This window comes from Gadus macrocephalus, chromosome 3 (assembly GCF_031168955.1).
Source record: "Gadus macrocephalus chromosome 3, ASM3116895v1".
NCBI lineage: Eukaryota > Metazoa > Chordata > Actinopteri > Gadiformes > Gadidae > Gadus > Gadus macrocephalus.
The window spans coordinates 14,309,901-14,324,126 of NC_082384.1; the positions used below are offsets into that span (position 1 = coordinate 14,309,901).

Genomic DNA, 14,226 nt, shown 5'->3' on the forward strand with positions numbered 1-14,226 from the left:
CCTGCGCGTCCTTCACTTCTTTCTGTCTTTTGATCAGACCATTTCTTCATTAAATGGATATTGGCTATGGACCTGTGTGAAGGTTATTAAGAATCTCTGTATAACTCATGCTACTGGTAAATCTGCTAAAAAAGTTATGAACTAAACATAACAATTTCTTGGTTGATAATTTATTCATAGCAGTGTTTGAATCTCAGTAGGGTGGTACAGGGTTTGACCCCCCCCCCCCCCAACTCCCTGTAGGCATGCTGGAAAACTCATTCGTAAAAAACAAATCCTGTAGTTTGACAAACCCATTGTAATACACTATCTTACCAGTTAATTCCCCAGGATCTTAATGCCATGTCAATTAGAGGGAAACATCTCACCTCATCAAAGGAGTAACTTACATAAAGGGTAAGCGCGCTCTTCTTAGAGGCCCGCCGCTGGCAACGGTACGAGAGTAGTGCGAGTTCAGTAGCCAGCTTGGGTGAGCGACCACGTGTCATGGGTCACGACACTATACCTCTGTTAATGGTTCTGCAGCGCTGATTCTGAGCGTAATCTACAAACAGTCACTGTCGTACAAAGAATTGTGTGAATCTCATCTTCAGTCATAAATTATAGCCAATATGCGTAGCTGGGGGGAGAAAGCGAGCTGCGCCGGTGACGTAGTGTTCAACCGGGTAGGCCTACCGGCTATTCAACATGGATGTATAATTCAAACTTATAGACGGATAAGTGACTGCTCCTCCCTTTAGATCCGCTTTCATTACCGGTGGTGTGTGTGTGTGTGCGCACATGTGTTCCCCCTGCGGCCTCCAGCGTCCACGCCAACATACACACCGCCTCCCAGCTCTGCATCCTGCCACCAAGCCTCAATGATGTCCACATTTTCAAACGCTCCACCTGTGTGGCCGGAAAGAGGTCCTTTCAAATGATGTGAATGGGACTCTGTCATTTTATGTCAAATCTGTGTGTAGTTCCGACAGTGTGTCCACAGGGAGTAATATGTTCAAGATCAAGCAAATAGGCTACTCTGCAATGTTACAGGCCAATAGGCTAATTTTGGTTTTGTGACTGATAGGGAGTAGAGCAATGAATCAGCGTCTTTGGCCGTTGATAAGGGTGTAAGAGGCGGAGAGAGGCAGGGCTTCGATGGGCCGAGATACAGTCCTTAGGGCTTCATGGTGATAAATGGTTTCTGGTTCAGATGGGATAATGTTTCTCCACATCAGTGAACGGTTCACCTGCTAAACACACAAACACGAATACACACACACACACAACCTGACCCAGACAATAACACCGATGCAAAGTTGCGGGAGCTGTTTAAACAGAAATGGTCATAATTCAGTTTGGCAGCGAGGCCGCAGTTGTGGCAGCGACGTGTGGGGGCTCTCTAGTTAAGTGCTCTGTTGCACCTCCCCTCACTCCCCAGGACCACACCTTCACACCTGGACCAAGATGGATCATGTGCCATGGCGTCTTTCGTCGGGCCGCACTCGAGGTAGGCTACCGCTACGCACCTTTAGAAGAAAGAGAAAAAGTGTTCACATTCTATTCATGTTGGGTTTCATTTTATGAAGACAAAGCAATGGCTCTTCCAGAGCCAACATGAGCTTGCTGATTCAGCCGGTTGGCTGGCTAAAACATTGCTGCATAATAAACAATTATTTATATCTTTAGAATTAACATAATTACATTTAAGGAAAATGTAAGAACGTATTGCCTAAGTGGACACATCATTAATCAATAGTAGGCTAAATGAATTAAGAAATAAATGATAATGAAGAAAAAAAAGTCTCTTACGTTTTTAAAAATAAATCGCCTACATTCTTAAAGGTTGTAGAACTGACATGGGCTTGCCTTGCATTGCAATGAACCAATCAGCTACCGGTGCCACGGCCTTTTCTTGGTTACATCATTATAGCTCTCTAGGTTGTGTAAGCCTACCAGGATAAGTAGATCCATGGAGATGTCCAAATATAAGTTTATTAAATACAGCCTATTTAGTTAACTAACAGATGTTTGAATCTTATACAATCTAGCATCTCATTCCCTTATCTAAATGTTTGTTACTTTGTAAACCGAACAGAAACGTTTATTCTCATCAGATTTGGATATATAGAAGGCAAGTTCATAACATTCGGAGCCCGTCGGAACTCCTTGGATTTCAAATATATTGTAAGCAGCATTAAAGCATTGCCAGTGGACTTGAAACTTCTGCGACATAAGCAACGCTGTGTTGATTGATAATACGCTATTGCGTTCCGAATGTCTGTCTTTCCCCTCCCACTTTCTGCCTAATCTCCAGATGTTCTCCTCGGTCTCCGTTGTAGGCCTACCCGCTGTTAAGATCGTAAAATGCTCCACAAGAAGAGGAATCAACCGCCGAATCGTTTTGAGGACCAAGGATGCATCGGTGTATTTAAAAAAACAAAAAAACATCTAAATTGGCTGTTACCTCCGCCGACCGCCACGTCCACATGTACAGTGACAATATATATGACAAAGTTTCATAATAATGTAGGCCTATATTTCTCTAAAAATAAATTGTGGTGTGGGAGACCGGGTATGGTTGTAACACATTTTTCTTCAGCACCTAAAACTACATTTTCTTTTAAAGCTACAGTTCTGGGCCTTTTAGGCAAATACCAACATTTGTCTACTACAAGTGGCAACAATTTAAATCTCCTCAACTATATCGTGGAATTTGTGAGATTATGATAAATACAATGTATAACTTTTTTTACAACCACCTGACCCACTACCGGGGTAGGTTGTAACTGTCCGTCCACACCAGAAGCGAATTGAGCGACCAAATCGCCGGAAGTCATTCACTTTCTATGGGCAAGAGCGACCAAAGCGACCAAAGCGACCAACGCTACCAGCGGCCAAAATTGAGCGACCAGAGCGTCAAAAAGAAGTTGAAAACTTTTTAACTTTATGCAAATGACTATTATTCGCTTCAGCGACCAAACACTGACAGCCAATCGGAATGTAGACGCTCTTCGCTTGCGTGGATCCCAGGGAACATCGGCAGGCACTTTGGTTCCTACCTACCTTTATTCACTCACTGAACAAAATGTCGGCTGAAGTATTAATCGCGGCTGTAACTGGGCACCCGGTGTTGTACGAACCCACCCTTTTTCAGTTCAGAGATCGAAACGCCATAGTGGTTTGGATATCAAGTGATGATAAGCGGGAGAATTTATAGGCTACATCTAGAACGTTCGTATTTAAGCGGGAATCATTATAATTTGCTCTACATGCCACCAATCTAACCAACCAATCGCGTGTAGCATGCTTTAAACAAAACCGTCACATAAACAAACTAATCGACAAGACGAGGGATAAATGACAAGGGATATATCTCTTGTCTTTTATCCCTCTATTCCCCACTATTCACGGAGCCTGAGGTGAATAATTTTTAATTAAATAGTCTAGATAGATAGATAGTCAAGTCTTTATTAATACCAAACGACACAAATCGTCGGGAATCCAATTTAGGTGGTTCGTCCCACACAGGACAGTAGCCTACAAGACCACACAGAACAAGTCTGACTGGACATACACACAATACATCACATTAAAACTAGACACGCGTTGATAGATAGATAGACAGAAAGACCTAGATAGATAGATATGTTCCATTATTTGCCTTGCGGAGCCAACCAGTCCTGTGCGCGTATGCAAATTAGCCATGTGCGCTAACGTCTATTTGTTTTGAATGCCACGAATGAGTGCAGATCATGATTTGCAGATCCAGATCAGTGAAACATATTTCAACTACTACAGCACGCAGGGTTTTTTGTTCTCGGTTGTAATTAGCCTACATTTTAGGATTTTTATATTGGGGGGAATCACTGTCCTACTTGTTGACGAAGCACCAAAACCGTCTCGGCAATATGGCCAAGGTGTATGGGAGAGTTCAATATTTGATATGGCTGTCTGTAGGGCTAAACGCATACGGCTCCTTTAAATGCGTCTGCATAATTGAATTGTACGTCATGAGCGACTTGAGCGACCAAAGCGAACAGAAAAATTCGCAGCGAAAATTCGCAGCGACCAAAGCGTGGTCGCTCCTGGTGTGGAGTGGACGTACAGTAACACCTATACTGGGGTAGGTTGTAACAGGTAGACAAAATGCAAAAAAACAATGGGACTCCATTTGATATGCCAATTTAATGATAAGCATGAACAACAGGGTTTGAAAATAGATTCACCAAACAAAATATTCTTAAACTGCATTGTAAATGAAGACACACGCAGTGTGTGAATGTGTGCACGTGTGTGTGTGCGTGTGTGTGTGTGTGTGTGTGTGTGTGTGTGTGTGTGTGTGTGTGTGTGTGTGTGTGTGTATGTGCGTGTGTCTGCGTATGTGTACATGTGTGTGTTAAATTGGCAAAGGCAGGCTGGATACCACAGGAGGGAGAGGGAGAGGGAGAGGGAGAGGGAGAGGGAGAGGGAGAGGGAGAGGGAGAGGGAGAGGGAGAGGGAGAGGGAGAGGGAGAGGGAGAGGGAGAGGGAGAGGGAGAGGGAGAGGGAGAGGGAGAGGGAGAGGGAGAGAGCTGAACAGTTGTTGTTTTTTTGAAAACCCGGCAACATCTTCAACATCTTCTCTGGTAATATGTAAGGGGATGGTGGTAACACTTCCCCTGTGGAACCAACAGGGGATGGTTCAAAACATGCGTTATTAACCTACCACGCCCTGTCATCCATTGCTATAGCTGTATTATTGGCATGGTGCTTTGACATTAGCAAGGGAGAGATACACCATTCTTTACTAGAGAAACTATAGTTTGACCTGATATAACTCATACAACTTCATCTACAACGGTAAAAGTACTAGAAAACAAACATTCAAATAAAAAAAAGTTACCCTCTTACCTTGATATTTGGATTTCTCTCCTAACTCCTTGAAAAATGGCGCCAACTAGTGGAAAATTTCCATGAGTGATCGTAAAGGAAGGAGGAGGAGACTGAATCTGTCACATGGCTCATATCTTATCCCTGAATGGGGGAAATTGTGGTGTTACAACTCACCCCGTGTTACAACTATCCCTGGTCTCCCTACAGTCGCTTTGAGTGATTTGTAATTAATTCATGGGCATTGGGAAAAATTACAATTTCAGTGTAAAAGGAAATTTACTTGTAAGCTATGATCTATAGTTGTACATTTACAGACTACACAATCCATAAATCTATCCGGGATCCTCATCACTTGGCTACTCGATGCCGTCGTAGACGATGACATAATCTTGGAAGTAGCCTACCCACTGGCACCTTACAATGTACAGGCCAGTACAGGCCAGTACAGGCCACCGTAGCAATAGGAAGGGGAGGGGTCATGGGGGGGACGGATTCAGTTGGTCGCAATCTGCAACCTCACCGCTAGTTGCTACTAAATTGTACAGTCTGGACCTTTGATGACCTTCACTGCATTTAGACAGAGAGAGGAAACTATCAATCATTAGCATTCCCCTCACGTTCCCAGTGAGCCCCAAGCTGAACACAACAAATCAATGTGTGTGTGTGTGTGTGTGTGTGTGTGTGTGTGTGTGTGTGTGTGTGTGTGTGTGTGTGTGTGTGTGTGTGTGTGTGTGTATACGGGTGCATGAGAGAAAGACAAACACACACGCACACACACACACACACACTCTCACACACACACACACACACACACACACACACACACACACACACACACACACACACAAACACACAGCAGTTTATGCCTGCTTTTACAAACACTGACATACTGGGATGAATGGATATTGGTAGCGGTGGATAAACAGCGCATCTGCCTGCATCTTCCCAGAAACATAATGGTTTTGACCCAGAAGGCTGTGCCAGCAGAATGGATACATGGGGATCATGGAGGATAAATATTTAGAGATGGGAGGGCGACGGTCAGACCAAAAGCCCCTTTTGTCAAGCTTGTTCTGGGCTGACCGATGTTCTCTACTCTCTCCAAGTCAGGAACACGGGAAAACAGTTTTCTTATCTCCAAACATCTCTAGGCTTTGGCTAAATCAATCACTCCTCCCCCCCCCCCCCTGGATGAACTGGGCTACTGAACCTAAGATTGCCTCGACGTTAAGGTTGCCGATGGGGCTACTGACCAGTACTTCTCAAGCCACAAAGTCAAAAGATTGGCATCTGGTGGGTGCAAGTTGAGAAAAACACTTAAAATGCTATGTAACGTTTAAAATGCTATGTTTTCATGATGATGTGTTGCATACAGACAGTGTAATGACCAGGCAAAAACAGCATGCTAATGGGTGAAAGAGCCCTTGAAAGAGTCCACATGATTAAAAAGGTTTAAAGATATGTTTATTTATCCAAAATAATTAGAATGAAACCTGAAGCCTGTATCATCAGTGGTGCGTGTGATTGTTGCAGTACTAACACAAGATAAAGAACACACAACAAATGTGGCCTACAGGCCAAACCTGCACACCACATAGGTAGACAACTCTCTCAGCACCGCCCACTGGCCCCTGGCAAAGACCGGCCAACAACAGGAGAACAAGCAGACAGAGAGAGGGAGGCTCATCACATCAGCATTTGGTAATTACTTTCATGGGTAAGTCTGTTTGTGAATATATACAATAAATGTCCTATTCCTGTCATCTTAAAGCTAGGGTAGACAATTTAATTAAGAAGCATTAGCTGTCATATTTGTACATATTTGAACTTGCACACTTGCTGGAATTATTTCCTCCAAAAAGGAAGTTTGTCCTCCAAACAAGATGTTAAACAGTTACAGCATATCACATCCCATATACTGGTAAAAAACGAATTGGCATTTAGTAACTTAGAGTGCAACTTCTGAATTTTAGATACACGTAAGTATGGAGCAGATATACGAGACCTCTTGCTCCGAAAGGTTGCAGACATTGGGGATCAAACCTGGTGGGCAAAAAAAAGGAACCTTATGAATGTCAGGTAGACAAAATAGCCCCGTATTGTATGGTCTGTATGGGGAACATACCTACTCCAACACACTTGTTAACCATCAGATCTGTGTTAGGGGTTAAGGCGTCTCACTCTGGGAGGCCTACAGGGAGACTGCCAACATCAGGGCTCGAACCTGAGCCTTTTGGCTGACAGTCAAATGCCCTAGCAACTACTCTATCCTGTGTAATATTATTAAATAAACATTGTTTTTTGTAACTGTAGGACCGCAGAAGAAACAGCAGCGGTGTATTTAAAGAGCAATGTGTCTAGGCCTGCCGCGGCCTACCATGGCCTGTGCTCATTGGCTGCTGATAGATGGAATGTTCCCGCCTAATCACGACCTCTAGAGTGGTTGGAGTGGCAGAGAGAGGAGGGGGGGGGGGTAGGGGGGGGGGAAGTGGAGGGTTGGAGAGACAGACTGAGAGAGATATGTGAGAGAGAGAGAGAGAGTCATGATGTAATATTTTATTTCTGCAGTATCATAATTGGTCTCCTGTTTGATTAAGGCATGGAGTTTCGATTAATTTTGATTAATGTACCTGCATGTCTAACTGTCTGCCTTTATGCCCGTCTGCCTGTCTGACAATTGGTCTATCTTTGTGTATGCCTGTCTGCCTGTCAGCCAATCTGCCCACCCCCCCTTCCCTGCTGTCTGTTTGCCTCTCTGCTGGCCTGCCTGCATGGATTTCCTTCTTACTGCACAAGTTCTTGTCCTTTCAGTGAAGCGTCAAGCAAATACAGGTAAAATGACAACAAACATGGCATCAGTAAAAAAATACCTCAATACTGAAAAACTAGTTCAGAACTAGATTAAAACAGTGGCCAGGATTTGTCATGCCATGTATAACACTTTATACATACATTCAACAAACACACTCAGGAACCACAAGCTTATATAGTAAACTTCTTGAAGAATTTTATTTTCCGATGGGTAAATGAAAAGACAACATACAAACGTATCCGTAGATGGCAGACAAATTAAGTAACAGCTTTTACACATGCGACTGTTGCTGCACATGCTTTGTTTGCTTTGGTTTTGTAATCATCTTCTCTACATTTATTTAAATCCTATAAATCCTAATTAGATGCAAAAAAATCTAGAAATGATATTTTAACACATCCTGAGTTAATCTGACGATAACACATCGGGAGTTGATCTAACAATAACGCAACGTGAGTTATCTAATTATACACCAACCTGAGTTAATCTAACGATACTCAAACCTGAGTTAATCTAATGATATACCAACCTGAGTTAATTTTACAATAACACAACCTGAGTTAATCTAACGATACTCCGACCTGAGTTAATCTAATGATACAGCCACCTGAGTTATTTAATGATGCTCCAACCTGAGTTAATCTAATGATAACACAACCTGAGTTAATCTAATGATAACACAACCTGAGTTTATCTAACGATAACAACCTGATTTAATCTAATGATAACACAACCTGACTTTATCCAATGATGCCATGATACACCAACCTGAGTTAATCCAATGATACACCAACCTGAGTTAATCTAATGATACTCCAACCTGAGTTAACCTAACAATAACACAAGCATTGCTTCACTAGCTCTCTATTTATCCACTGGTAACTAGAGGGTTTACATGAGGTGGAGTTCTGTCTTCAAATTAAACCCACAGATTTTTTTTCAAAACCATATGTATGCCAGCATGAACAAGCGATGTGTTCTTTCCTCCACTCTCTCTCCCTGAACTCTGTTGGGGAAGAAATGGACAAAGAGCAAGCGTGGCCACAAATTCTGACTAGGAGCTCTTGGTCTTAATACCGGCTTTTGAATCTCCAGTTGAGTGTGAATGTCTGCTTAGCTCCACCACCTCTCAAATGTATCTCCTCACTTCACCTTTTCTCACCACACATCTACACTTTTTTGGGTACACTTTATTCTGTCCTTTGTATCCCATAAATTGCACAAGAGTTCACATGCCAAAATATGCTCAATTAAGGATTAAGGATTTTTCGGGATTAGTTTATGTCCTTCATCGACCTTAAAACAAGAAACAGAAAGAAATTACAGTTATGCAATAAATGAAGGATATGCAATTTCAGTTTTTTTTCAGAGAGAGAGAGAGAGAGAGAGAGAGAGGGAGAGAGAGAGGGAGAGAGGGAGAGAGAGAGGGAGAGAGAGAGAGAGAGAGAGAGAGAGAGAGAGAGAGAGAGAGAGAGAGAGAGAGAGAGAGAGAGAGAGAGAGAGAGAGAGAGAGAGAGAGAGAGAGAGAGAGAGAGAGCAAATTAAGAAAGAAAAAGACAACACAGTGGGGACAAAATAAACACGGAACGAACGAAAGCTTCCGGTATGACTTTGAGATAATCAAGCGTATCAACAAATCCCCTTACCTATTTCTAAATGTCAAAAACAAGATCTCCGACGCGGGCACGAGCAGAACAGCCAGGCGCATGCGTGTGCCGGTGTTTGAGTTGGAGACTCCTAGACCTACTCATTGATGATTAGTGTAAACACGGTATGTTATTGTAGAGCACTTGTAGCTTCAGATGCCAAACCTAATAACCAGTAATCATTACAATATTTCCCTATTATTACTGTTCTACCGGGCCTACTAAGTTTAGGCCTAGTAAAATACTAATAATAATAATAATCAGAGCCGCAATAAGAAAAAATAAAATAAAAGAATAGGCTTATAGGCCTACTATGATACTGTTTACATAAAAAATAACAATTATTATTCATAACTACTTATACATTATTATTATTATTATTATTATTATTATTATTATTATTATTATTATTATTATTATTATTATTAATATCTTGTTATTATTGTTGTTATTACCTATTGATATATATAATTATATCCATAGTTGTAGTCGCCTATAATCGTGATTAAAAAAAAAATGTTAATAAAGCATTGTGATTCAATTGTATCGTTGTTTATAGCCTATAGAAAGAACATATTTTCTAATTAGTTTAGGAAATGTAGCCTTAGTCGGCTCAACTTGATCGGGGCATATTATAATAATACTAACCCTACTAATTATAATGTTATGGTTAGTATCAATATTAATTATTATGATAAATTATTATTATTATGATTATGAGTATTATTATACCGTTTATTATGCTGATACATTGCCTTTTAAATAGGCCTCATAATACATAGGATAAATACATAAATCATAATCATAAATCAATCACCTAAATCAAAGCTAGGCCTACATTTGTGTCGTCTTAACCCTGCAGGGTCCAGATAAGTAAGGTGTATAATGAGGCTGACGCCGTTCTGTCGCCATCTTTATTTACTCGGGTCAAGTGGCGTTCCCCACGCCGGGGGCCAGAGACCCCCTTTCCCTCCACAGCCCCCCACCCCGGTCTGTGTACCAGCCCATTCGTCCCCATTAGAAGCTGCAGGGCCACGCTGAAGGCGTCCAGAGACTGGTTCAACTCGTGTTTGGTCCCAAACAGGAGATTAAAACAGGGGAGAGAGAAAGCGTCGGGCAGGTTAACAGGGGTTTACCTGGCGGTAGCCAACTGATCTCTATCTCGGTGCGCCCGATGGTCTGGAGCGATAAGGACGGGCAAAACTAGAAGGATGGAGGGGTGGCGGTGAGGTGGGGGGGGGGGGGGGGGGGGGGGGGGGCGTTGGAGTAGGACCACAGGACACAAGAGCAGTGAAAAGGATAAAGAGAAGTAGGCATATTTGGTTCAGTTTCCCCATGCCTGACACTATCAACCACTATCGGCTAGGCTACCCATTGTCAATAGAATGGGGGACTTTCGATTATTATTATTTGTTATTAGGTTCCAATTTAAATGACACATGATTTTAAATAAAACCAAATAGCACCATTACGCATCTAATAAGGAGCAGTTCGGTTCTGATCTCCGATTAGGAATGGGAAAAAACGACCAAAAAACACAATATATCCCAACTAAAGAAAGTGAATGAATGCCTCCCCCCGTCCCCGTCCCCGTCCCCGTCCCCGTCCCCGTCCCCTTTCCCCCCCCATCCCCACCACCACCACCTCGTCCATGTTCTCCCCTGGGATAAATGGTACAACATGTAGCAATAATACCCTGCCTTTATACCCGTGCCCCCCGCTGCCATAACCTCCAGCCCTGCTGGCCCGAACGCTCTCGGCTGGGGATTTCTACTCTCCGCCCCAAATCAGAGAGCCATTCTTCCCGGACAAAAGCCCCCGAAACGGACAAAAGTGAACACATCTCCCCCCGTGTCCCCCTCTCCACGTCTCTCCAGCCAGTTAGAATAACGCGCTGCCCGATCCCCAAATTGGAATATTAGGACGTCAATCTCTCGCCTCTTGTGCGCCTTTGTCTTTCCTGAGAGCCCAAGTCTGCCCACCACACACCTTTTGTCCGGGAATCCAATAAACCATTATTCCCGCTCTGCAGTCCTGCGCCAGCTCCTTTTTAGGGGTATTTTAGGTGCCTAATCGCGTCCTTAAAGGCCCTCAAATAGAGAACCATTTCCTCCTTTCACACTGCAGGCACCAGGGCTATTATCACGAGTATTGCCTGGCCGGGCCCCTCAAAGACTGGCCTCTCAAGCTGCACTCGAAAATACACATGTTTCATTTAAGGAATTAGTAAGGGAGGTTTGAATGTGTTGGAATAGTCAACTCAAACTATCTTTCCATCAGCGTACAAACATGTTTAACCTTGCAAACTATGCTTAAAAGGAAATATGGTGTTTAGAATTGTTCATATAGGATAGTCTCATAGCAGCAGACAACCACATCAACATGTTTCTAAGTAACATATATATAAATGCCGTTTCGCATTAAAATAGAACAAAGAGAGCACTTCCTTCCATCTTGTGTTTATTGGAATAGTTGCGGAGGAGACACATATCTCCCTTTAACCCAAAACATTTCAAAGTAATTCCACTCAAGTCAAAAGCCTCTAATTCCCTGGCTTCTTTAAAATAATTCATACAAATACATGGTCACACAAACTGAAATACTGTCGCAAACCAATGCGTGCTGCTGAACTCGTCCTGTGTGTGGTTAATTCATGAATATTTTCGACCAAACTGCTGAAATGTACTCACTCAATTGCATCACAGTGTTCGCTGTGATTCATACTGTCTTGCCAATCTAACCAATACTTTGTAGTATGACATAGCGTATTTGTCGGTGAGTATACATTCGATCCGTAGACGAACCTTTACGCACCGGCACCGCAAGGCTTGCAGTTGGATGATCATAAAACCTCCATGAGTTTAAGTCAATACAAAACGTCCAAAGAGGGGGGAGGTGCGGGGATGTATACCCTACCAAGCCCGAATCCCCTGCAACGAGCCCTGGCAGGGGGTGACTGGCCCCTGGTGTTGTTGGGTCTGGGGGCCACCGAGGCCCCCCAGGTTCATGTTCATGAAGGCCGCCCCGCTGGTGGTGTTGGTGGGGGGCAGCGTGGGGAGGCTCGTGTACGTGCAGCTGTAGTTGTTGTTGCCACTGCTGTAGGCGGGATTGTTGTACGTGTACGCCGGATACCCGTTATAGCTGTAGGGGCTCGACCCGTACGCGGCGTTGTAGCTCTGTGTGCCCCCTAGACACGGCTTTCCATCCCGTACCAGGACAGGCACCGCGACCCTTCTGGGTGGTGGAGGAGGAACGTGATGGTGGTGCGACTGTCCGGCCAGCTCCAGGGACTTGTCCTGCCGCTGCCGCTTGCACTTGTAGCGGCGGTTCTGGAACCAGATCTTCACCTGCGTGGAGGTGAGTTTGAGGCTGGAGGCCAGGTGCTCTCGCTCCGGGGCCGACAAGTAGCGCTGCTGCTTAAAGCGTCGCTCCAGCTCGAACACCTGGGCCTGGGAGAACAGCACTCGAGGCTTCCGCCTGGTCCTCTGCTTATGCACCGGGCGCTCTGAGTCCCCGTGGCCGCCTTCCCCTGCCTCCTCCCGGGACACATGGCCGCTGCTCTCTGTAGGAAAAGGGAAACAAATAATGTTGTGTTATTGAAGAACTCTAGAAATCACCACAGGCCTTATAGATTGCAACTCAACCCAATGGTAATCCTGGAGAAAGGCCCATAGCATGTGGAGGAAAGAAGCCCCCCAAAAAGTTTTTTTGTATTTTTAATCAAGGTCGCACGGCACTTGAACTTTATTGCGGTTTTAGTGATTGTATAAATGCTCAAATTGCTGCCTCACGCCCCTTAGAATAAATACGTAGTCTGATAAATGACTAAATGTAAATGTAAACTAACGTAAATATGAGCCAATTATCAACGAAAAAAATAACATGAAGCTTATCTTTCCAACATGCAGGTCGGATCTACTTTACCCTGTGGATATACACAGTTATTTTACCCCAACTAAAATACACCTTTAAGACATATCTCAAAGCTATAGGCCTACATCTTGCATGCTACACGTATATCATAATATTAGGTCAATAAAGTCAGCCAATATAAATACTTGTGGTGTGTGAGAGTTGACTGTGTGTAGACCTATTTCCCACAGCACGCTATGGTTTATTTTACAGACCTCTTCAGACTAATTACTGCTTTATGGTCACACATCACTACTGCTTGTGTAGCACGCAGAGCAATGCACTACAAAGTGTTGACATTTGGAGACTTTAGATCGATCTCCGACCCTAACTTCCATCAAGGTGTTGTCCAACTTTATCGGGACTTGATGGCCTTCGCATCCCCTGTCCGCTAGCATTGCTTCAATTTACAATTAATTATTAAAATTCTGATCTCGTGTATTGAGACGTGAATAAATTATGACTAAATACTACTAATTGGCCTTAATACTGCCAATTTCCCTCACTCATAAATGAGGTCTACAACACCGACATGTTTCTTTCTTAATGAAACGTTGAAATGTTTTTTTTTGGAGGTGGTGGTTTCAGATACAGTTTTATAATTTTGGCTTATTTAGCCTTTTAATTTGTATTTTTTAATGGATTTCACAATTCATTACGACAAATAAAACTACACAAAAGGTGTAGGTTTATACACCTTTTTTAGAATGACTGGTTAGGCGACATGCAAATATCCAACCGTTTCCATGCATTTGAAATTCAAACTAAACCGTACGCCTTACTGCATGGTTTACTCTCCTCTTAAAGCCCATCCCGCTAACTAGGCGTCCCAGGAGGAGAACCGCCGGGTCGACTCACTGATCTCGGCCGGGTCCACGGCCTCCAGCTTTGGCTCGGCGAGGAGTCCCAGCGCGCCGGGGACTCCGCCGTAGATGATGTCCGGGGAGAGGCTCGCGTCCCCCGGCTCCTCTTGCGCTGCCAGCGCGCTGAGGTATGCGAGGT

General features: G+C 43.6%; 1 protein-coding gene across 1 annotated transcript in view; it reads right to left on the minus strand.

Moving 5' to 3' along the window:
- Positions 1-11,755: 11,755 nt before the first annotated feature.
- Positions 11,756-14,226, minus strand: part of LOC132454233 (homeobox protein Nkx-2.3-like) — a 3,173-nt gene continuing 702 nt past the window's right edge. Inside the window, exons 1-2 of the mRNA XM_060047469.1 lie at positions 14,083-14,226; positions 11,756-12,874 (exon numbers count right to left, since the gene is read on the minus strand). The exon at positions 14,083-14,226 is cut by the window's right edge and continues 702 nt beyond it. Of these exons, the coding sequence (XP_059903452.1) occupies positions 12,225-12,874; positions 14,083-14,226 (794 nt within the window). The 3' untranslated portion in view covers positions 11,756-12,224. The remainder of the gene's footprint in view (positions 12,875-14,082) is intronic.